The 23,483-nt window shown below is 37.0% G+C and overlaps 1 protein-coding gene across 7 annotated transcripts in view; it reads left to right on the forward strand.

The window, feature by feature from the left end:
* STAU2 (staufen double-stranded RNA binding protein 2) overlaps positions 1-23,483 on the forward strand; it is a 364,940-nt gene that overhangs the window by 8,543 nt on the left and 332,914 nt on the right. For 2 of the 7 annotated variants that reach the window (XM_049853677.1, XM_049853681.1), the window contains exons 1-2: positions 5,583-5,652; positions 8,361-8,415. The exons of 2 other annotated variants lie outside the window; for them this stretch is intronic. Coding sequence is in view for 2 of the 5 variants with exons in the window: in XM_049853681.1 (XP_049709638.1) it covers positions 8,410-8,415 (6 nt within the window). In the remaining 3 variants the exon portion in view is untranslated. Of the gene's footprint in view, positions 1-5,582; positions 5,653-8,360; positions 8,416-23,483 lie in introns of those variants that run through there. 3 more of the 7 variants (XM_049853676.1, XM_049853682.1, XM_049853680.1) reach the window with 2 other exon arrangements.

A 23,483-nucleotide genomic window follows, 5' to 3' on the forward strand; every position in this document is an offset into this window, starting at 1 on the left:
GCCCTGGTGGCACAATGGTTAAGTGTTGCCCTGCTAACCGAAGGGTCAGCGATTCAAACCCACCAGTGGCTCCATGGGAGACAAGACCTGGGATTTGCTCCCGTAAAGATAACAGCCTAGGAAACCCTTTGGAACAGATCTACTCTATCATATGGCACACAGCAACAACAATTGTGAAGAAAGGGCTTACAGAATATTTAAAATTGTATTGTCAATTTTATGTCATATGTGACTTCATTTTTGCTACATCCTGTCTTAGTCATCTAGTGCTGGCATAACAGCAAGTGGATGGCTTTAAGAAAGAGAAATTTATTTTCTCACAGTCTAGTAGGTTGCAAGTCCAAACTCAGGGCGTTGGCTCCAGGGGAAGGCTTTCTGTCTCTGTCGGCTCTGGAGGAAGGTCCTCGTCCTCAATCTTCCCCTGGTCGAGGAGCTTCTCAGGTGCAGGGACCCCGGGTCCAAAGGATGCACTCAGCTCCTGGTGCTGTGTTCTTAGTGGTATGAGGTCCCCAATTCTGCTTGCTTCCCTTTCCTTTTATCTCTTGAGAGATAAAAAGTGGTGCAGGCCACACCCCAGGGAAACTCCCTTTACCTTGGATCAGGTAGGTGATGTGAGTAAGGGTGGTGTTACAATCCCACTGTAATCCTCTCACTGTAAAATTACAATCACAAAACGGAGGACAGCCACACAATACTGGGAATCATGGCCTAACCAAGTTGATACACACATTTTTTGGGGGGACATAATTCAATCCATGACACATCCTAAGACTGTTTTTTTACATCAGATGTAGAGCTTTAAAAATGTACTCTTGTGTCTTACTGAGCCTATTGCTTGATATCAGCCAGCAGGGTTACTAAACCCTAATATTGAAGAGTTATATACAGGTCTATAGGTGAATATTTGTAACATTTAGAGGCTTATATTAAGTGAAAACAAAAGGGGTTTCTCAAAGTTGTTGAGATCTAAATAATGTTGAATTCTAAAGAGTAAAAATAAATCACTGAAATGCTTTTAGTGATTTATTCACACTTCAGCTTCCAAATAAATTATTTTCAATTAAAAAAGAGACAGTCGGGTCTATATTGTTAGTTATACCTAGTATATTTTAACACCATTTGAATAATGTTGCACTCTATTTTGAATTGAAAATGTAAATGTTTAGGTTTCTTAATTTACGGCTTTCAAATTCTTAATGTTACTAATTTGCTCCGATTGAGCAGGAAACTTATTTTTTTGGCTTGTTGAAATAAGTTCATTAATACTTAAAGCACTGTTGTTAGGGACTGTCAAGTCAGTTCCGACTCATAGCTACCCTGTGTACAATACAACAAAACACTGCCCAGTCTTGTGCCATCCTCACAGTTGTTGCTCTGAGCCCATTGTTGTAGCCACTGTGTCAGTCCATCTTGTTGAGAGTCTTCTTTTTCACTACCCTCTGCTTTACCAACCATGATGTTCTTCTCCAGGGATTGTTCCCTCCCGATAACACATCCAGAGTACATGAGACGAAGTCTCATCATCATTGCTTCTAAGGAGCATGCTGGCTGTACTTCTTCCAGGACATATGGCAGTCCATGGTACAGTCATTCTTCGTCAACACCATAAATCAGAGGCGTCAATTCTTTGGTCTTCCTTACTCTTTATTGTCCAGCTTTCACATATGTATGAGGTGATTAAAAATACCATGGCTTGGGTCAGGCACTCCTTAGTCCTCAAGGTGACATCTGTGCTTAACACTTCAGGGAGGTCTTTTGCCGCAGATTTGCCCAATGCAATACGACATTTTTCTTTTTCTTGTTTTAATTGTGCTTTAAGTGAAAGTTTACAAATCAAGTCAGTCGTTCATACAAAAACTTACACACATCTTGCTGTGTAATCCTAGCTGCTCTCCCTCTAATGTGACAGCACACTCCTCCTCTCCACCCTGTATTCCCTGTGTCCATTCAACCAGGTCCTGTTCCCCCCTGCCTTCTTATCTCCCCTCTAGGCAGGAGCTGCCCACATAGTCTTATGTGAGTCAAGAAGCTCACTCCTCAACCAGTATAATTTTCTGTCTTTTAGTCCAGTCCAATCCCTGTCTGAGGAGTTGGCTTTGGAAATGGTTCCAATCTTGGGCTAACAGAGCGGCCAGGGGCCATGACCTCTGGGGTCCCTCCAGCTTCAGACCATTAAGCCTGGTCTTTTTATGAGAATTTGAGGTCTGCATCCCACTGTTCTGCTCCGTCAGGGATTCTCTGTTGTGTTTCCCGTCAGTCCAGTCGTTGGTGGTAGCCGGGCACCATCTAGTTCTTCTGGTCTCAGGCTGATGGAGTCTTGGCTTATGTGGCCCTTTCTGTCTCTTGGGCTCATACTTACTTTGTCTCTTTGGAGTTCTTCATTTTCCATTGCTCCATTTGGGTTGAGACCAATCGATGGATCTTAGATGGCTGCTTGCTAGTGATTAAGACCCCAGACGCCACTCACCGAAGTGGGATGCAGAACATTTTCTTAATACATTTTGTTGTGCCAGTTGACCTAGATGTCTCCTGAAACCATGGTCCCCAGACCCCTGTCCATGCTGCTCTTGCCTTCAAAGCGTTTGGTTGTATTCAGGAAACTTCTTTGCTTTTGGTTTAGTCCAGTTGTGCTGACCTCCTCAGTGTTGTGTATTGTCTTTCCCTCGCCTAAAATATTTCTTGTTTACGGTCTAATTAGTAAATACCCCTCTCTCCCTCCCCACCTTTGTAATCATCAAAGGATATTTTCTTCTGTGTTTAAAATTTTTCTTGAGTTCGTCATTTGATTTCTTGACTGCTGCTTCCATAGTTGTTGATTGTGGATCCAAGTAAAATGAAATCCTTGACAACTTCAGTATTTTCTCTTTTTACCATGATGTTGCTCGTGGGCCCAGTTGTGAGGATTTTTGTTTTCTTCATGTTGAGGTGTAATCCATACTGAAGGCTGTAGTCTTTGATTTTCATCAGTAAGTGCTTCACGTTCTCTTTACTTTCAGCAAGCAAAGTTGTGTTATCTGCGTAATGCAGGTTGTTATTGTTAATGAGTCTTCGTCCAATCCTGATGCTGTGTTCTTCATACAGTCCAGCTTCTTGGATTATTTGCTCAGCATACAGATTGCATAAGGAAGGTGAAAAGATACAACCCTGACACACACTTTTCCTGATTTTAGACCACTCAGTATCTTCTTGTTCTGTTTGAATAACTGCCTTTTTGTCTATGTACATTTCTGCATGAGCACAGTTAAGTGTTGTGGAATTCTCATTCTTTGCAGTATTATCTGTAATTTGTTATGATCCATGCAGCCAATGCTTTTGCATAGTCATTAAAACACAGGTAAACACCATTCTGGTATTTTCTGCTTTCAGCCAAGATCTACCTGACATAAGCAGTGATATCCCTCGTTCCATGTCCTCTTCTGAATCTGAGTTGAATTTCTGGCAGTTCCCTGTCAATATACTGCCGCAACCGTTTTTGAATTTATCTTCAGCATAATTTTACTTGTGTGTGACATTAATGACACTGTTCAATAATTTTCGCACTCTATTGGATCACCTTTCTTTGGAATGGGCACAAATATGGATCTTTTCCAGTCAGTTGGCCAGGTAGCTGTCTTCTACATTTCTTGGCATAGATGAGTGAGTGCTTCAGCACAAAGCACTGTAGGATTACATACAATTATAGAGCTGAACAGCATTGTCTTAGTTAACTGTTGCTGCATGATAAATTATTACTGAATTTAAGGGCTTAAAAACAACATTTATTGTGTGAATTAGAAGTCTGGGTGGAGCCTAGCTGGGTGTTTCTGGTTCAGGGTCTTATGAGTTTGGAGTCAAGCTGTTAGCTGGGGCTGCAGTTTCATCTGCTGCTCTACTGGCAGAAGGTCCGCTCTGAAGCTCATTCATGTGGCAATTGGCAGGATTCGTTCAGCTGCTTGTGGGCTGTTGGACTGAGGGCCTCAGTTTCTTTCTGGCTGTTTGTGAAAGCCTCCCTGAGTTCTTTGCCCCGTGGGTCTCACCAGAGGGCAGCTCACAACATGGCTGCTAACTTCCCTCAGAGCAAGTGAGTGAGTAACAGAAAAAGCAAGGGCGAGTATCCAAGATGGAAGTTACAGTCTTTTTATAATTTAATCTTGGAAGTGGTATCTCGTTATTTCTGCTGTACTGTATTCGTTAGAGCTGCCTACCACAAGGACTTTACGTTTTAAAGATTAAACAAAACAGAAATAAAAAACCAAGGAGAAAGATTAAGAACTCAGATACACAAGTTAATGTGACCAAGGCTCAAGACATAATTGCCTGAAGAGCTAGGACTAAAACTCAAATTCACTGGTACCCATGCCTTGTGCTCTTCCTATTAGAAAATGGGAAAATAATTAAAAAATAAATGAAAATTGATACAGATACAGAGGACACTTGTAAGAAATATACTGAGGGCCTGCATAGTCGTTTTGAATTGACCCCAATTTGTCATCTGCAGAAAGTGGTAATACAGATATGTATGTATATATATGTGTGTGTGTATGTGTATGTCTTGAAATTTCTTGCATGGGCACACACACACACGCAAGTATTTTAAGAACCTTTGCTTCTAAGAGAAAATTTTAGAGCATAAAAATTTCTACACAGTGATAAATATGTATACTTTGTTGCTTGGACTTAGCACTTTTGCTGTATATCAAGACTGTTGTTGCTTTGTAGATAATGTTTTGGGGGATTTATACATAATTTATATTTTGTGTAGACTTTTCCTATTATAAGGGCACACACTTTATTTACTTAAGATTTGGGTTTTCCTGCCCGTCTTTAACATGTATTTCTGAGTTAAGTGTAGAGGAGATTTACCACATGGAAAGAAATAAAACCAGGAGGAAAGGGCTGGACCCAGAAGGAAACAAACCCAGATGTAACAGTGGATATATGTCAGGGTGGTGAGACTATGGGTGATTTTTTGGTGAAAATTTTGTGTTGAATTTTAATGTGCATGCTATTTTTATAAATAACAATAGTAGAAGTATACAGTTAGAGAAAAAGAAAAGAAAATCTAGCTAGGTAATCTTACTATATGTGCTCTTTAAAAAAGAGAACATTGCGGGTGTTGCATCTTCTTCAGGCTTAATTTGTCTTATAGAGAATGGGAACAACGTTGTTTCAAACCTAACTAGAGCAAGGGGAGTTTACACTAAATTTTAAGATTTTTTTTTTTAATAGCTTCACTCTTGCTGGGTTTTAAAACTCTAGAGGTAGAAGGGGCTTTGTTCAATTTAAATCTGCACTGTTCGGTATGGTAGCCACTAACCACATACTTTATATTGTTTAAATTTAAACAAATTCAGATTAAATAAATTAAAAAATTTACTTTTTTGGTTGCGGGAGCCACATTTCAAGAACGCAGTAGCCACATGTCGCTAGTGACTACTCGGTTGGACAGTACAGATATAGACTATTTCCATCATCATTGAAAGTTCTATACTGATCTGTATCAACTCCCATTTTATATTTGATTTTGATCAAGGGCATGTGTTTAAAATGCTAATCATTGAGGTCACTGACTAAGTTGAACTTTATTTCTTCATTTTCACTTTCCAGTTTTTGGAGCCGTGAGGGGTATAGCAGTTTGGTCAATATTGTCTTAACATGCTTCAAATAAATCAGGTGAGTTTGTATTAAGGCATGCCATGCTTATATGGTGCTTTGGCCATAAACTGTAGAATATTTTAATTCAGCTTTTCTATAACTCAAACCTGACCACCGCTTTTTAGAGCAATTACATACCATATCTTCATCATAGGAGACTATACAGGACAGGGCAGGCTGTTTTAGGATTGTAGTGATGGTCTTGAAAGATGTTAACTTTTGAGTGTGCGAGCAGAAGTTTTATTCTTTTTGAGGTCACATTCTTGTGGGACTCGTTGGTGTGTTCAGAATGCCTGTGATAGTGATACAGCTTTAGCAGGTGCCAATTCTGCAGGCTGGAAGCATTTCTAGTGACAAATCTTGTGAAGTAGTTGTATCAGTGGGTAAAAAGAGTTTCCTTTTCTAGGGCACTAGAAAAGGCTAGAAGGAAATGCTCTGCTAAATAAACTGTATAATATGATATACCTTAGACTCAATGGAAGAAGTATCGTTTTAGGGCTTAGCAGTTCTCCAAGAACTTTATATATTTAATTTTATCCTTTCTGAATAAATATGCCATTATATCATAACTATAATGTTAGAAAATACTTTTATTTCTTTGATTGCAAATCAAGAGAGAAGTGATTAATTTTTCCCCCTGTAATCTGAGGAAATAATCCTCCGCCCCCAATCTCGTTCACCTTGTCTAAATCGCAGTTCCTGTGTGTCACACACTATCTGTAAGCCAGTGACTTCTAAGTTTATATTTCGTCTAGACCTTCTCTTCTGAGCTCGAGACTCACATCGCAGTTACCAACTTGATCTCTTAATTTGGATGTCTTTATACGTCTCACACTTAATGTTTGCTAAGAAACAGTCTACGTAAATGCTTTAGTTACACTGGACTGTTTTAGAACCTAGATTGGACCAAGGTTGTTGCGGCTGCATGGCCTTTGCACAGGAGATGACTCCTGCCTGGACCTCTCTTCCTCTTGCCTGTGCTTGGCTCACTTCTATAGGGAGCCATTCTCGAAACCTAGGATAGTAAATGCCCTTGTATCACCCCGCCTTTTTATTTCATCACATATGGAATATGCAGTTACGTTCAAATACGTTAAATATGTCTGTCTCCTGTGTTAGATTTGTATGCTCCACGAAAGCAGGGACTTTGCTTGTTTACTCTTATGTCCCCAGGCCTAGTCCAGTTTTTGGATATAGTTTTCCTGAATTTGCGGAATGGTGCTAGGCTTATCAGTAAAGCAAGGAGATCTCCATTTTTTCAACAATAACCAGAGTTGTGTTGTCAGTTTTGGTACTATGTGACATTTGCTTTATACAAATACTGTTAACATTAACTCTCTCCCTTATGCGAAGTTCTTTGATTTTTCTCCTTCTACTAGAAAATTTTCTTCTGCAACAATATTGCTTTCATCAAAGATATTGCTAATACGGGCTTAAAGGAATCTTAAAGCTGTACTGTGTGTGCTCAGTGCTTCTTGTACCTTCACAGCAGCTATTAAATCCTATTGGAAGCATCTATGGGACTTGTTGAGCCCTGGTGGCAACAGTGGTTAAGATCTCAGCTGGTAACTAAAAGGTCAGCAGTTCAGATTTACCAGCTGCTCTTTGGAAACCCTGTGGGGCAGTTTTACTCTGTCTTACAGGGTTGCTGTGAGTTGGAATCAGCTCAATGGCAATGGGTTTCAAGGGGTATGGTGCTTATAACACATGACATGCAAGCCGTATTGTATAGGTGTGAAGTTACTGCAAAATAATTACATGGGTACAAGTAGAACCATTTGTTTGATTTTTTTTTTTGTCATAAACAGTTTGAAATGGTCATTCATTTTATGCCAGTCAGTTCATTGAAAATTATAGTTTATGGATTTGTCCTAGTGGAGATTTACTAACTGGCTAGGTTACAGGTCACATTGAAGCAGGCAAACAGTTCCTAGGCAGCATTCTGCATGGCCATAGGCAGTTCCCTGAGCTTTGCTAGAAATTGTACGTAGTGCCTGGATATGTGCACACATTGCTTATAATATGCATTTCTAGAATGACTTAAGGAATCTGTCTTTTTACTGACTATATGTTTCATCCCTCATGAGAGTGAGGGTTCTCAAGATAATTGTGAAAAGGCATGAAAAAGTGATTTAAGCTGACCCTCAACTTGAAGGACACTCTAGTGGTGTAGTGGTTAAGAGCTACAGCTGCTAATCAAAAGGTTGGCATTTCGAATCTACCGGCTGCCTCTTGGAAACTGTGTGGGGCAGTTGTACTCTGTCCTGTAGGGTCACCATGAGTCGGAATGGACTCGACGGCAGCAGTTTTTTTGGTCTCATCTGGCAACAGTTGAGATTTGTTACTGTGTGATTTTCAGTACTGTCTTTAGAAATAGTACTGAATTTTAATTTGGGAGGTCTTTTGTTTTGTTGTCTTACAATGCCAGTATTAACAGATTCTTCCATATATGTTCCTAGAATTACTTAAAAATGACTAGTGAATACTAAGTTGATGTCTTGTTTGATGTTATCTCTGTCTGACACCATTATTATGGAACATGGGAATGTTCCCTGTTCTGTTAGGATGGTGGCACTTTTACCTTTAAATTGTGATCCTCGATTTTGCTTTTGCCTATTAAGAATGTATGTCATTATCCATGTACAGGCCAGCTTACTATAGAAAAATTAGGTGCTTTTGATAAAGCAAAAAGAAAAAAATCAAATAATTCCACTATTTTTTTACAGAGATAATCACTGCTAACATTTTGGGGTGTATACTTCTAGAATTTTTTCTATGCAGGTATGTTTTTCTGTGAATATATGTTATTAAAAAAAGCTGGGATTATACAGTACATAATTTTCTGAAATGATTTAATAATTCATAGTTTAGTAGTACTAAAATTTATTTAACCGACCACTTATTGTTGCACAGATTTTAATACTATTGTTAGTGCCACGGTGAATTTATTTTTACGTATATGCATGCTCCTTTCTCCTATTATTTCCTTATAATGAATTTTTAGAAATGGAATTGCTAGTCCAAAGATATGTAAATTTCAAAGATATATGATGCATAAAAGTGGCAAAAATACCAAATTATGTCAACCAGAAGTCTATGAGAATGCCTGTTTCCTTACTTTCTTGACAAATTTTCAGTCTTTGCCAATCTGTCTGACAAAAAGTGGTGTTTTAATTTGCATTTCTATGATTTGTTTATATTTGATGCTCTTTTGTGTTTGCCTTTTGTGAATTGCTTATTTGTGTTCCCTGTCATCGTTTGCTTTTTATTTGTAAATAAAATAATTTTGATTATACCCTTTGGGAATTTGTTGAGCTACTATTTACGATCATTACTTTGTATTTTTTCATTAATTATTCAGCACATAACTAATGTGAATCTAGTAGTTTCCAGGGTACTGTCCTTGGTGGGGCTTTGGTGTATTTTTGGGCCTTTCTCTCTGATGATTAATTATAAGCCATTAGGGAAAGGAAACTCATTTTAACATTAAGCTTTAGAAAATATAAATTAAGAAGTCACATGTGCTATGAAATAATATTTTTAAATGAGTGATTGGAGTAGGGCCAATTTTTTTTTCTTTTTGGATTAGCTGGTGAGGCCGACTTGACAGGTCACTGTGTTGCAAGGGATTGGGGAAGTCTACATTAGGCAGCTGGAGTATTGGAAGAGCCTAGCAGTAGGGAATTTACAGAGTTCTAATTTTTTTTTTTAAGTAGCCTGGCTACTTTTAAAGAGGTTTGGTAGTAGATATTAGAAACATAGATGCTAAGAGAATGCTTTATGTAAGGCCTGACTGAAGTGGAACAGGGAAGGACAGGTGAGGACAAGATAGAATTTTGGTGTCAGAGAAGTAGGAGAACCCTATAGGGTAAGATGGAGCCAGGTGTTATAGGAAGAATAAGATACTGTAAAATGTAAAGCTAGGGTTATTATCATCAAGAACAAAGGCCTACAGTTTAAGGGCTAGTGATACTTGTCTCACAGGTTTGTTGTGAGGAGTAATTAAGGTAACAAGAGTAAAAGGCTTAGGCTTGTCCCAGTGTATTGCCACTGCTGTTAATATTACTACTAATGTTGCTATTGCTGCCTGGCTCTGAAGATTGGTAGGAAAGGAAGGGAGACTTCTAGGCAGGTTATTGAGTAAACTATTTGTTTGGGGGAATGAAGCACTTGGACACTTTCTCAAGCCTAGGTTGACTTCTAGTGCTCTCCTCTTTCTTGCTGTAGTCACCAGGAACTCCATTTGTTGTTTGCTCTTAAAGCTGCATCTGTTTACTCTTAGGTATTTTTTTTCCTACAAGTTTGGCCGTGGATTAGGATCTCCCTGTCTCCTCCTTTGCAACTACATAGTAGGAAACTAAGGAGATTAAATGTGTAAGAAGGACTTCCGCTGTCCTTCTTGGTGGTATAACAGTAACTGAATTTATCTTCTATGTAGCCAGTATCAGGATGGCTCCCAGTGATCCCTGCCTTCTGGTATTTACGCCTTTGCGTAATCCTTTTCTACACGTATCAGGGTTGGTCTGTTTGAACAATAGAATATGGTGGAAATGATAGGTCGTTTCTGAGGACAGGTTATAAAAGACATTGTGGCTTCTGCCTTCCTCTCAAATTGCTCACTCTGGGAGAAGTTAGCTGCCATGTTGTGAGCAGCCCTATGGGGAAGCTCTTGTGATGAGAAACTGAGGCCTCCTGCCCATAGCCAACAAGGAACTAAGGCTTCCAGCCAACAGTGTGTGAGTGAGCCTTCCAGGAAACAGATCTTCCAGCCCTAGACAAGTTTCCAACCCTAGCCTACTGCCCCACTGACATCTTACCTGCAACCTTATGTGATACCCTGAGCCAGATCCACCCAACCAAGCTCCTCCCTGACTGCTGACCCTCAGAAACTGTATGAAATAATAAATGGTGGTGGTTTTTAAGCCACTAAGTGGGGGGTAATTTGTTATACAGCAATAATACATCCTTCTTTCTTAAACAATTTGAGAATATATAAAATATGTAAACATTGGTTTTTAGACATTTGACAACAGATAGCACTGGACTGTGATCCCTGAGAGAATCAAAACAAATGAGGTATGCCCTTTGATTTTACCAGCTTACGGTACAGCCTGGAGGCAGTTTATAAGCTGTAGGGCAGGGAGGAAGAACCAAAACAGAGCCCAGTGGTCTGGTTGCCCCATGCTTTCTCATCCCCGCCCCCCGCCGCCCCCAACACCCTCCCAGTAGTGTAGTAATGTGTCTCACTGTCTGGTAATAGTTTATGTTTGCCTCAGTCAGACCTGGTAATAATACATGGGACATTGGACAGAGTCCTTACAAGGCTTCAAGTGATTCTAAGCACATATGAGTCGGAATCGACTCGACGGCACTGGTTTATCCCCTGCTTTTTGAAAGTTTGCTTTATACCACTTTGCTCTTACGAAAGGCCTATATTAGTACCTGTTTTCGCTAACCAAAAGAAATCTGAAGAGGATTTTTGCTTTTATGAAAAAAGGCGAAAGGTGGGAATAGCATTCAGTATTTGTTTTGCAGCGGGCCATTAAAGAGGCAGCGTGCACCCCATGCAGCGAGATGGCATTGCTAAGCTCCTTCCCTGGGAACTACTGTCAGCATCTCAGCTTTTACTATATGTTAGTATTATTTTAGGCTTTATGTGTCATTTGGTATGATTTGATAGGTTTTTTTTTGAGTCTGGGAATGTCCCTCAATTTTTTTCCCATGTAAGTTAATGGTAATTGCTTCTTTTCTTTACATCATTTCAGCTTATGAAAGATTTCATAGGAATGCTCTACTTTCAGATAGCAGAGCAAACCTGTGACTTAACTGTCTACCAGAACAAAATTCAATGCTATTTAAAGGAAAACAGCACAATTCAGAACCCAACAGTGTAAAATTCACACTGTCATCCAATAAAAAATTAAAATGGCTTTCAAAAAAAGCAGAAAAATATGACTCATAACCAGGACAAAAAATATCAGTTAATGGAAAGAGACCCAGAAATGACAAAGACGTTTGAGTTAGCGACAGAGATGTAAAAAACAGCTGTTATTAAATGCTCTAAATGTTCAAGAAGGGAGGAAAATATGGTAAGGAAAGAAATAGAAGATAAAAACCAAACGAAACCAAACCAAAAAGACACAACTCAAATAGAATGTCTAGAGCTGACAAACATAATACTTGAAATTAAAAAAAAAAGGAAAAAAAACACACACACACTAGATGAGATTAATGGCAGGCAAGACGCTGCAGAAGAACAGATCAGTGAGCTTGAATATATACAGTAGCAACTAAACAGGGTAAAAAAGACTGGGGAAAAAAGAATAGAGCATCAGTGAGCTATGGGACTATATCAGGTGGTCTAAGATACATGTAATTAGAGTTCCAAGAGAAAGGTGGGTGAACAAGAAAAATATTTGAAAAAATAATGGCTGAAAAATTTCTAAATTCAGTGGACACTGTAAACTCACAGATCCAAGAAGCTCAATGAACTCAGAGTGGAAGAAGCATGTAGAAACTGTACCAAGGAACATCATAATCAAATGGTTGAAAGTGAGTGATAGTTAAAGAAAATATTAAAAGTAGCCAGAAGAAAAGAAGACACATTATGAACAGAGATAAAGAATGACAGCTGACTTTTTGTTAGAAACTGCAAGCTAGAAGAGAGTGGAGTAACATCTTTGAAGTACTGAAAGAATTAAAACTTGTTGACCTAGTATTCTGTTCCCACTGAAAAACTTCAAAATGAAGTGAAATAAAAACTCTAAATAAGCAAAAGCTTAGGGAATTCATTGTCAGACCTGCACTACATGAAGTTTTGAAGGCAGTACTTTAGGCAAAAGGAAAATAATAACAGATCAAAATTTGGTTCTATGGAAAGGAATGAAGAGTGCAGAAAATGGTAAAATATAGTGTAAATATAAAAGACAGTTACTTAATTTTTAACCTTTTTAAAAGATAATGAATTTAAAGTAAAAATCATGAAAATACCTTGTGGGGTTATAACTTATAAGGGGAAAGGTGAGAGTATGATTATACCATATGTGAAGTGGTATAATTATTTGAAGATAGACAGTGTAAACTTTAGAACAACCACTATAAAATAAAATAAAGAAAAATAAGTCAGTGGGGAGATAAAATGGAATACTAAAAAAATAAGAAGGAAAGTAAAGATGAAAAAGGAACAAATAACAGATGGGACAAAAAATAGCAAGATGATAAATTTAAATCTAACTATATTGATAATTATTAAGTTTAAATGATTAAATACTCCAGTTAAAAGGCAAAGATTATCAGATTGGATAGAAAAACAAGGCCCAACTGTATGATGTCTATAAGAAACCCACTTTAATATAAAGACACAGATAAAAAAAAAGTAAAAGGATAGATGGGGACTTCTACATCTGGCTATATGGAGTAACGGATCGTATTTATCCTCCCCCTGAAAAAAATCCCTTTTCTTCCTTAAAAAGACAAAATACATTGGGAAAAAACAAAACAAAAACAAGATACTGGACATTAGGGAAAGAAGGTCAGTGACACATGAGAGATAAGAAACAGACATGACCCCTACAATTACTCTGGCTTACTGCCTTGAGAGAGTTTCCAGGATGTTGTGGAAGAAATGGGAACTGAGGCGAGGAGCCTGGCAGGCTCCCTGACTTGAGGTGATGTAGCAGCTCTGGACCAAGCTAACAAATTATAAAAGCAGGACTTGAAAGGAGTAAATTGTTGCCAGTTACCTAACTCCATTCCAAAAAAAGTTTTAAGATTTATAGGAATAAAAGTACGTATCAACAACAAGGTAAAATTTACAATGTGTGTCATCTAGTCAAAGGATACTAGGCATGCAAAGAAGCATGAGAACACAACCCGTAATGAGATTAATAAATCAGTCAAAACTGACACACAACTGACACACATGGTAGAATTAAGAGAGGTCGTTAAGGCAGGTACTAAATGGTATTCCATATGTTCAAAAATTTAAGCAGAGATATGAAAGATATAAAAGATATCCAGATTGAACATGTAAAGGTGGAAACTCTGACATGAAAAATGCACAGGATGAGATTAATGGCAAATTAGACAGAAAAAAAGATTAGTGAACTTGAAGGCATAATAATATGAATAGCCTCCAGAATGAAACACAAAGAGAAAAAAGGTTTCAAAAAGTAAAGAGCCATCAGTGAGCAGTGGGATAACATCAGGCAACCAAATATATGAGTAGTTGGAGTTTCTGAAGAAGGTGGGATACAGAAAAATGTATTTTGAGAAATAATGGCCAAAAACTTTCCAAACTTAATGAAACCGTAATTCCACAGATCAAGCAGCTCAATGAACCCCAAGTATGATAAACTTAAAACTGAACCAAGGTACACCATAATTATATTGTTGTATGCAAATGATATAGAGAAAATGTTAAAAGCAGCTAGAAAAAAGGCATGTTTATATTAAGTGCAGACAAGCAAAGATAAAGATGACGTTAGATTTCTTGTCAGAAACAATGCAAGCAGGAAAACAATGGAGCAGCATCTTTAAAACACTGAAAGATAAAAATCATCAACCAAGAATTCTGTATCTGACAGAAATACCTTTCAGAAGCATAGGTGAAATAAAGATGTTTTCAGACACACAAAAATTGGAAGAATTCATCCCTAACATGCCTCCACTACAAAAAATTTTAAAGAACATCCTTCAGGCAGCAGGGAAACGATTCCAGATGGAAATATGGATCTACAAAAAAAAAAAAAAAAAGCCCCAGAAATGGTAACTACTTGGGTAAATATATGATTTTTTTTTTCTTACTGTTTAAATTTCTTTAAAAGATAATTGACTGTTTAAAGCAAAATTATTAGCAGTGTATTGTGGAGCTTATAACATACTAACGCAAAATGCATGGTAACAATGGCATAAAGACTGGGAGGGAGAAATGGAAGTATACTATTTTAAGATTCTTATGTTCTGAATGAGATGGTATAGTATCACTGGAATGTAGAACTGTGATAAGGTAAAGATGCATACTGGAAACACCAATGTAGCCATTAAAATAGCAAAACAGAGTCAGAACTAATAAACAAAAAATAAAATAAAATCATAAAGAAATAATTGATTAATTCAACAGGAGGTAAGAGTGAAAAAGGGGATAAAAACCAGATGGTTCAAATATAAAAGAAATAGCAAGGTGATAGACTCCAGCTTAAGCATATGAGTAATCACATTAAATATAAATAGCCTGAATGTCCAAATTAAAAGGCTGAGATTGTCAGATTGGATAAAAAGGTAAGCTGAACTATGTACTTACCTATAAGAAACCAACTTTAAATATAAAGATACAAATAGTTTAAAAAGTGAAAAGATGGAAAAAGATATACCATGCCAACCCTAGCTAAGAAACCTGGAGTCATTATCTTAATATCAGAAAAAAGTAGAGTTAGTGCAAGGGATATTACCAGGAGCAAAGAACATCATTTCATAATGATAAAGGGGTCAGTTAATCAAGAGGACGTAAGAGTCGTAAACATTTATGCACCTAATAACAGAGCTTCTAAGTACATGAAATAAAAGTTGACAGAAATGCGAGGAAAAATTGAGAAATCCACAATAATAGGCACTTCGGTATCCCCTCTCAATAATTTATATGACAAATTGGCAGAAAATCACCAAAGACATAGACTACGTAACACTATCAACCGACTGGACCTGATTGCATTTATAGAACACTGCATCCAAGAAGAGCAGAGTACACATTTGTTCACATATTCACACAGAATACTTACCAAGATAGACATATTCTGGACCATAAAACAAGTCTTTCAAATTCAGAAAGATTCAATTAAATTAAAGTTAAATTAAGTGCAGAAGGATTCAAGTCATACAAAAGCTGTCCTCTGACTGTAGTGAAATTAAATTAGAAATCGTTAACAGAAGGATCCTTGTAAAATCCCCAAATATTTGGAAACTAAATAACTCATTTAGAAATAAAAGAAATCAAAATGGAAATTAGAAAATATTTTACACTAACAAAAATAAAAATATAAAGTCTCAGAAGATGCAGCTAACGCAGTACTTAGGGAGAAATTTACAGTGCTGCATGCCTACATTGTAAAAGAAGGTCATAAATAAATGACCTTTGCTTCCACTTTAAGAAACTGGAAAAAGAGAAGCAGATTGATTCCCAAGTAAGAAGTAAGGAAATAATAGATATTAAAGCAAAAATCAATTAAAAAAAATGAGAAAACTAGTGAAATCCAAGCTGGTTGGTTGCTTAAGAAGATCAGTAAAACTGATAAACCTCTAGGCAGACTGATGAGTAGAAAAAAAGGGGGGGGGGCAGGAATACAAATCAGTAGTATCAGGAATGAGAGAAATGACATCATGACATTGTCAGATATAAAAGGATCATTAGGGAATATTATGAATAATTTTGTGCTAATGAATTTGACAGCTTCTGTGAAATGGACAAATTCTTTGAAAGACAAGTACCAGAGCTCATTCAGGAAAAAGTAGATAACCTGAATAGCCCTTATTAATGTTAAAGAAATTGTAATTCTAGTTTAAAACCTTTGCACAGAGAACTCTATGTCCAGCTAGCTTCCCTGATGAATTCTATTAAACATTTAAGGAATTAAAAAATATTGCTCCTACACAAACTCTTAAAATACTGAAATGGAGGGGATATGTCCTAAGGCCTACGATGCATGCATTACCTGGAAACCAGAACCAGACAAAGACTTTACAAGAAAATTATAGACCAACATTCTTCATGAACAGAGATACAAATATCTGAACAAAATTTTAACAAATCTAATTCAACAATATGTTAAAATTATAATATGTCACGGCCAAGTAGGGTTTATCTCAAGAATACAGGGTTGGTTTAGCATTCTAAAAGCTAATCAATGTAATTTACCATTTTAACAAACCAGTATGTAAAAAACACATGATCATCTCAATACATGCACAATATATTATTTGACAAAATTCAACATCCATTCCTAATAAAAATCCACAACAAACTAGGAATAGAAGTAAACTTCCTCAACCTGATAGTGGGCATCTGTAAAAAACCCGCTTAGCTGCCGTTGTACTTATTGGTGAAAGACTGAACACTTCCTTTCTAAAATCAGGAACAAGACAGAAGAGATGTCCACTTTCACCATTCCTATTCAACATTTTCTAAATCCCTGCAGGGTTTGTTTATTTATTTTGGGGAAATAGACAAGCTGATTCTAAAATTCATACAAAAATACAAAGGACTTAGAAAGGCCAAAGTAACTGAAAAGAGAAAAGTGTTAGGCTAATACCACCTGATGTCAAGAATTATTATAAAGAAGCATAGCATTGGCAAAAATATGTACAAATAGTGAAACAGATGGCCCAGAAATAGACCCATTTGTACATAGATAACCAATTTTTTGACAATGCTATGAAGACAATTGAATGGAGAAATTGTAGCCTTTTCCACAAATGATCCTGGAACAATTGGATATCCACTTAAAAAAATGAAGCTGGATTCATGACTTCTACCATATTAAAAAATTAACTCAAAATGACTCTTAGACCCAGATGTTAAACCTAAAACTATAAAGCCTTCTAGAAGAAAACATAGGAGAAAAATCTTTTTGAGACCTCAGTTAATGATTTCTTAGATACAACACCAAAAGGACAGTCTGTAAAAGAGCAAAATCTCCTGCTTTCCCACAGACTGTAAAGAATGTAAAGAGAAGCTGCAGACTGGAAGCAAATCTTTGCAAGCTTATATAGCATACTTACAAATGACTTGTATCCAAAATATATAAAGCGCCTGTAAAATTCAACAATAAAAAAAAAAACCCAATTAAAAAATGCGTAAAAAATTTGGATAGACTCTTTATCAGAGGAGATAGAACCCAAAACCAAACCCAGTGCTGTCAAGTCGATTCTGACTCATAGTGAGCCTATAGGACACAGTAGAACCGCCCCATAGAGTTTCCAAGGAGTGCCTGGTGGAGTTGAACTGCCAACCCTTTGGTTAGCAGTCGTAGCACTTAACCACTACGCCACCAGGGTTTCCAGAGAGGAGGTACGGATAGCAAATAAGCAAATGAAAAGATGTTCACCATATTAGACATTAGCAAAATGCAATTTAAAACCACAGTGAGATACCATTACACACTTATTAGAATGGCTAAAATTAAAAAAGACTGACCATACCAAATGTTGATAAGGATAAGGAAGAATTGGAACTCTCATATATTATGATGGGAATGTAAAATTGTATACTTTGGAAAACAATTTGACAATTACTTAAAAGGTTAAGTGTATGTTCACCTTATGATCTAGCTATTCCTCTACTAGGTGTTTACTCAGGAGAAAAGGAAGTACATGTCCATAGAAAGACTTGTATATGGATGTTCATATCAGCTTCATTTTTAATAGCCAAACACAGGACACCATCCAAATGTTCATCAAGAGGTGAATGGATAAACAAATTTGCATGCCCATACCATGGACTATGACTCAACAATGAAAAAGGAATGATCTACTGATACATGCAGCAACATGGATGCATCTCAAAATAATTACGCTGAGTGAACGAATCCAGACAAAAGAGTACATACTATATGATTCCAGTTATTTTAAATTCTAGAAAATGGAAACTACCAATAGTGACAGGAAACACACTAATGTTTCCTTGAGAATGATGAGGGGTTAGGGAGTGGCTGGAGGGAAACCAAAACCAAACCAACCCAGTGCTGTTGAGTCGATTCCTACTCATAGCAACCCTATAGGACAGAGTAGAACTGCCCCATAGAGTTTCCAAGGAGTGCCTGGCGGATTTGAACTGCCAGCCTTTTGGTTAGCAGCTGTAGCACTTAACCACTATGCCACCAGGGTTTCCGGTAGGTGGGAAGGATTACAAAAAAACATGAGGAAACTTCTTTGGAGTAATTGAGATGTTCACTATCTTGATTGTGGTGATGATTTTGTGCATTGACACATATGTCAAAACTAATAAAATTGAGCACTTTAAATGTGTACAGTTTATAATATATGACATATCTCAATAAAGCTGCTTTTAAAGCTTGAAGGACGGAAAAAGATATGCAGTGTAATCAATCAGGATTGGGTTTTTGTTTTAAACGTGGAGACAGTTAAGATCGTATAATTTTTTTGGAAGATAAGATTACGGAGTTCGTACTTTCAAGCATATGCTGCTCTGTTCAACATATTCACCCTGGAAGGGTATTACTGCTCAAAGCATTTTTGAGATCCCTAAAGCATTTGAAATTACTGTGGTTGAGCAAATTAATAAGGTCTCAGAAAAAAACATTGGAAATCCGTCACTATGACGAATATAAATACAAGGTTTTAAGCAACTTAACAGGGCTGAATGATGTCCCCTACAAAAAGACAGTTACCGTTATTTGTGAATGAACTCTGAAGGAACAGTGGTGTTATAGATTGAATTGTGTCTCCCCAACATGTGTGTTGTACATCCTAACCTCTGTTTTTGTGATTATAATCCCCTTTGGGAATGGGTTGTCTTTGTTATGTTGATGAGGCAGGATTAGTGTAGGGTGTATCTTGAGTCTACCTCTTTTGAGATATAAAAGATTAAGTGCAAACTGGAGAAATGGGGGAAGAGAGGTGCCAAGCCCATGAAGATTGTCCCGGATCAGAAGCTGAAGAGACAAGGAGACAAGGACCTTCCTTAACAGCAGACAGAGAAAGCTTTCCCCTAGAGCCAGCATCCTGAATTTGGACTCCTAGCCTAAACTGTGAGAAAGTAAATTTCTGTTTGTTAAAGCCATCCACTTTGGTATTTCTGTTACAGCAGCACTAAATAACTAAGACAAGTAGGAATACTTTGAAATGAATAAACAGTATTAAGATTTCTTGTATAAAGAGCTAAACAATATTTCTTGAAGTTCCAAAAAGTAATGTCTTAGAAGTCTAGCTAGTGCTTTTCATAGGAGCAGGTCGAAAAATATTGGAGGAAATGTTAGTGATTTTATCTAAAAATGGGAATGTGTTCCTGCAAGTTGAGTGGATTTTCTTCTAGGAGAAAGTGCTGTTTTCTTGTAGGTTATAACATTGGGTTGATGGATGCTAATAAAAGCAAAGGTGATCTCAGGAGTATGCCTCTTCATCTTTTTGTTTAAATTACCATATTTCTGTTTTTTGCCTCTGTTGAAACAGTTTATTGTGCTGGAGGAACACATGAGTTTTGAAATCAGACAAACCTGAAGTTAGCTGACTAACTTTCTAAACGTGCATAACAGCTATTCCAAAATGTTGTTTTCCTTCCCCTTCTTTCACCTAAGGAGCCCTGGTGGTACAGTGATTAAGTGCTCAGCTGCTAACTGAAAGGTCAGAGGTTTGAACTCACCGTTTGCTCTGTGGGAGAAAATATGGCAGTCTGCTTCAGTAAAGATTTGCAGCCTTGGAAACCCTATGGGGCACTTCTCCTTTGTCCTGTAGGGTTGCTGTGAGTCGGAATCATCTTGATGGCAGTGGTATTTTGTTTTTCTTCCATCTAAATTTCTTCTTTAGATCAGTAATAGTAATAAAATAAGTGTAGGACACCACTTTTTTTCAGTTTTATTTAATTGGCAAGATTTGGAAAGATACATAACAATTCAAGATGTTTGTTAAATACCCATGAGGTTTGATACATATTCTAGTAGGATCTCTCTTACATGAATTACCTTTAAGATACATGAAAATTGATAAACTAAGAGGCCATACTGTTAAAATCCCAAGATGGCTTCTTTGGAAAAATTGGAGATTGTAGGCATGACATTTAAGACGTGTTTTGAATCAGGTTCTTGAGAGTCTTCTATTTTTCAGAATCATAGTGGCACTGTTAAGACTTTAGAAAGGACAATAGCAATTAGAGCTTAAGACTTTTACGTTATAAACCATTACCTACTTTTGGCTTTTCAAAATAATTTTTAAAGTGTAAAAGAAACATGTTTGTTGTAAAAAAGCAAAACAATACAGTACTTCAAAGTAGAAAGTGAGAATCCCACCTCCTGCAGTCCCAGTTCTCCTTTTAAACATACACGTTTGGTTTAAAGAAAATAAAAATAAGATCAAACAATGAGCGGTGCAACTTTTTGCATTCAGTATTTTGTAATGTTTTCCTATGTCAGTACATAGGCAGTGCACCTCATTGTAGCTTATTTAACCAATCCATTATCGTTGGGTAAATATTTAGCTTGTTTATAGTTCTTGCTGTTACGGTCTTGCTATCCAGATTGTCATTGGACGTATCTTATGTGAGTGTGCCTGTAGAATGAGAACCTAGATGTAGAAGTACTGTTTTAAAGATAAGTACAATCAGAACTGATCACTCTTGCCAGATTGTCCACCAAAAAGTTTCCACCAATTTACATTTGCACCAAGGGAGTTTGCACCCATTTCTCCCCATCCTTACCATTACGTATATGATCATTTTTTTATCTTTATCAGCATAATAGGGCAAAATTATATCACTGAAATTCAAATTTTTATTTTAATCTCTAATATTAATTTTTGAACAGATATGTTTACTCAGTGAATTATACAAATTGATTATATATATCATTTGCCCTTTTTTAATTAAAAAAATTGATTTTTTTTCCTCTATCTTATGGATGTTAATAATTTCTCTTCACCTATGTTGCAGATATACCTCTCTTCACCACCCCTCGCCAGTTTATTGTGTTTTAGCGTTTATAGTGTCTTTTGCTCTGCAGAAGTCTTACACATCTATGTTGTTAAATTGGTCAGTTTTTCCTTTATGACTTCTAGGTTTATTTTCTTATCTAGAAAGGCCTATTTTACAGGATTATGACAAGTATTTTGCCATCTTTTCTGTGTTTTTATATTTTTATATTGTCTTTTATGGAATTTACCTTTGTGTTTATATGAAGTAGTAGCTTAGACTTTTTTTCTAACGGATAGACAGTTATAATAGAACAATTTGGCCCTTGGGTAGTTACATGAGTGTTTTTTTGGACAGTGTTAGGATAAGGCCTAACCTGAAGTTCGAAGGTCTGTTTTAGTGATAGCTGTGGACAGATAATCATGTTTCTCCTAGAAGGCAAGAGCCCACGAAAGGTAAACTCCTTTGCTCTTTTGACTGTTTTCTTCCTCTTTATTTTACTTGGGAATTACAATGTGTTCTCCCCAATAGGAGGACATAGGGAAAGGGAGGCCAGCAAAGAGACATGAAAACTCTCTCCAAGTCATAGCTGGGACCAGGGATAGAAAGAGATTCTTCTGTGGAGAGATTTGCCTTGATACTTTTATCAGTCGGGGTTCTCCAAAGAAACATAACCAATAGGGTATACATTTGTGTGTGTGTGTATACATACATACGGAAATCCTGGTGGTGTAGTGGTTAAGAGCTGTGGCTGCTTACCAAAAGGTTGGCAGTTCGAATCCACCAGGTGCTCCCTGGAAACCATATGAGGCAGTTCCACTCTGTCTTATAGGGTTGCTATGAGTCGGAATAGACTTGATGGCTGTGGATTTGGTTTGGGTTTTATACATATGTACACAAGCCAAAAACCCAAACCAGTTGCTGTTGAGTTGACTATGATGCTCCATAGGGTTTTCAATATCTGGTTTTTCAGAAGTAGATTGCCAGGCCTTTCTTCCGGAGTGCCTCTGGGTGGACTCGACCCTCCAAGCTTTTGGTTAACAACCGAATGTGTTAAACATTTGTACCACCCAGGGAGTTCACATATATACCTGCATATACATACATATATACATACATATGAGAAGAGATGAGATGGATTTTAAGGAAGTGGCTCACATGGTTCTGGGGCCTGGCAAGTCTGAAATCTGTAGGGGCGGCTGGCAGGCTGGAAACTCAGGAGAGAGTTGATGTTGCTGTTGTAATTTTGAAATTTGTCGGACAGGCGAGCAGGCAGGCTGGAAACTCAGATAGGATTTATGTTAGTCTTGAGGTAGAATTTGTTCTCTAGGAAACCTCATTTTTTTGCTTTGAGGACTTCAGCTGGTTAGATCCAGCCACATTGTTGAGGGTAATCACCTTTACTTAGCATGAACTGATTATAAACATTACTCACATCAACAAAATATCTTCACAGCAATATCTAGACTAGTGTTTGACCAAACAACTGGCACCATAGTCTAGCCAAGTTGATGCATAAAATTAAATGTCGTAGCTACATTGCAGGCTAGATTTTATTTTCTAAAAAGATGTTATTTTTAAGTCCTGTCTTAGGAAACTTTTGGTGTGTTAGTGAATTCTGATCACATTTTTTTTTTCCTGCTATTAACCTCCCATGCATTTTATATTTTGCTAATGATCTACGTGCATTTTCCAGAATGTGCTCTGTTTTATGTGCTTTCTTATGCGTCTGTGCTCTTTGGAGAAGCTTGAAATGTCTTCTGACTCTCTTGTTAGCTTGGTGAATTCCTATTTTCCTTAACTAATCTAATCACCACCTCTTAAACCTGCCTTCCTATACCTCCTTACCCTAAAGGGTCCAGTACCAACCTTATTTATAGCACTTACCATATTATAGTTTATTGTATTTATCTATTATATGTGTCTGTTTCTTTTAATAGATTGTGAGCTTCTTGAAGGCAGGGGCAGGAATTTTGTCTCTTCGTCAAATACTAAGCTATAGTATTTTGGTAAGAAGATTCAAGTCCCAGAGAGTCCAAGAAATTTTCTAACTATATAGAAATAAACTGGTTAGAATATATATATATATATATTTTATTGTGTATGCAGATACTGTTATTAATATATCTATTTTACCAATGTTTCATATTAAAGTTGTGGAGAGTTAGGAATTTTTCAGTGGAAACTTAGAAATTTATCTTAAGTCAGTAGAAAAAAA

This window comes from Elephas maximus, chromosome 15 (assembly GCF_024166365.1).
Source record: "Elephas maximus indicus isolate mEleMax1 chromosome 15, mEleMax1 primary haplotype, whole genome shotgun sequence".
In the NCBI taxonomy this organism is placed as follows: domain Eukaryota; kingdom Metazoa; phylum Chordata; class Mammalia; order Proboscidea; family Elephantidae; genus Elephas; species Elephas maximus.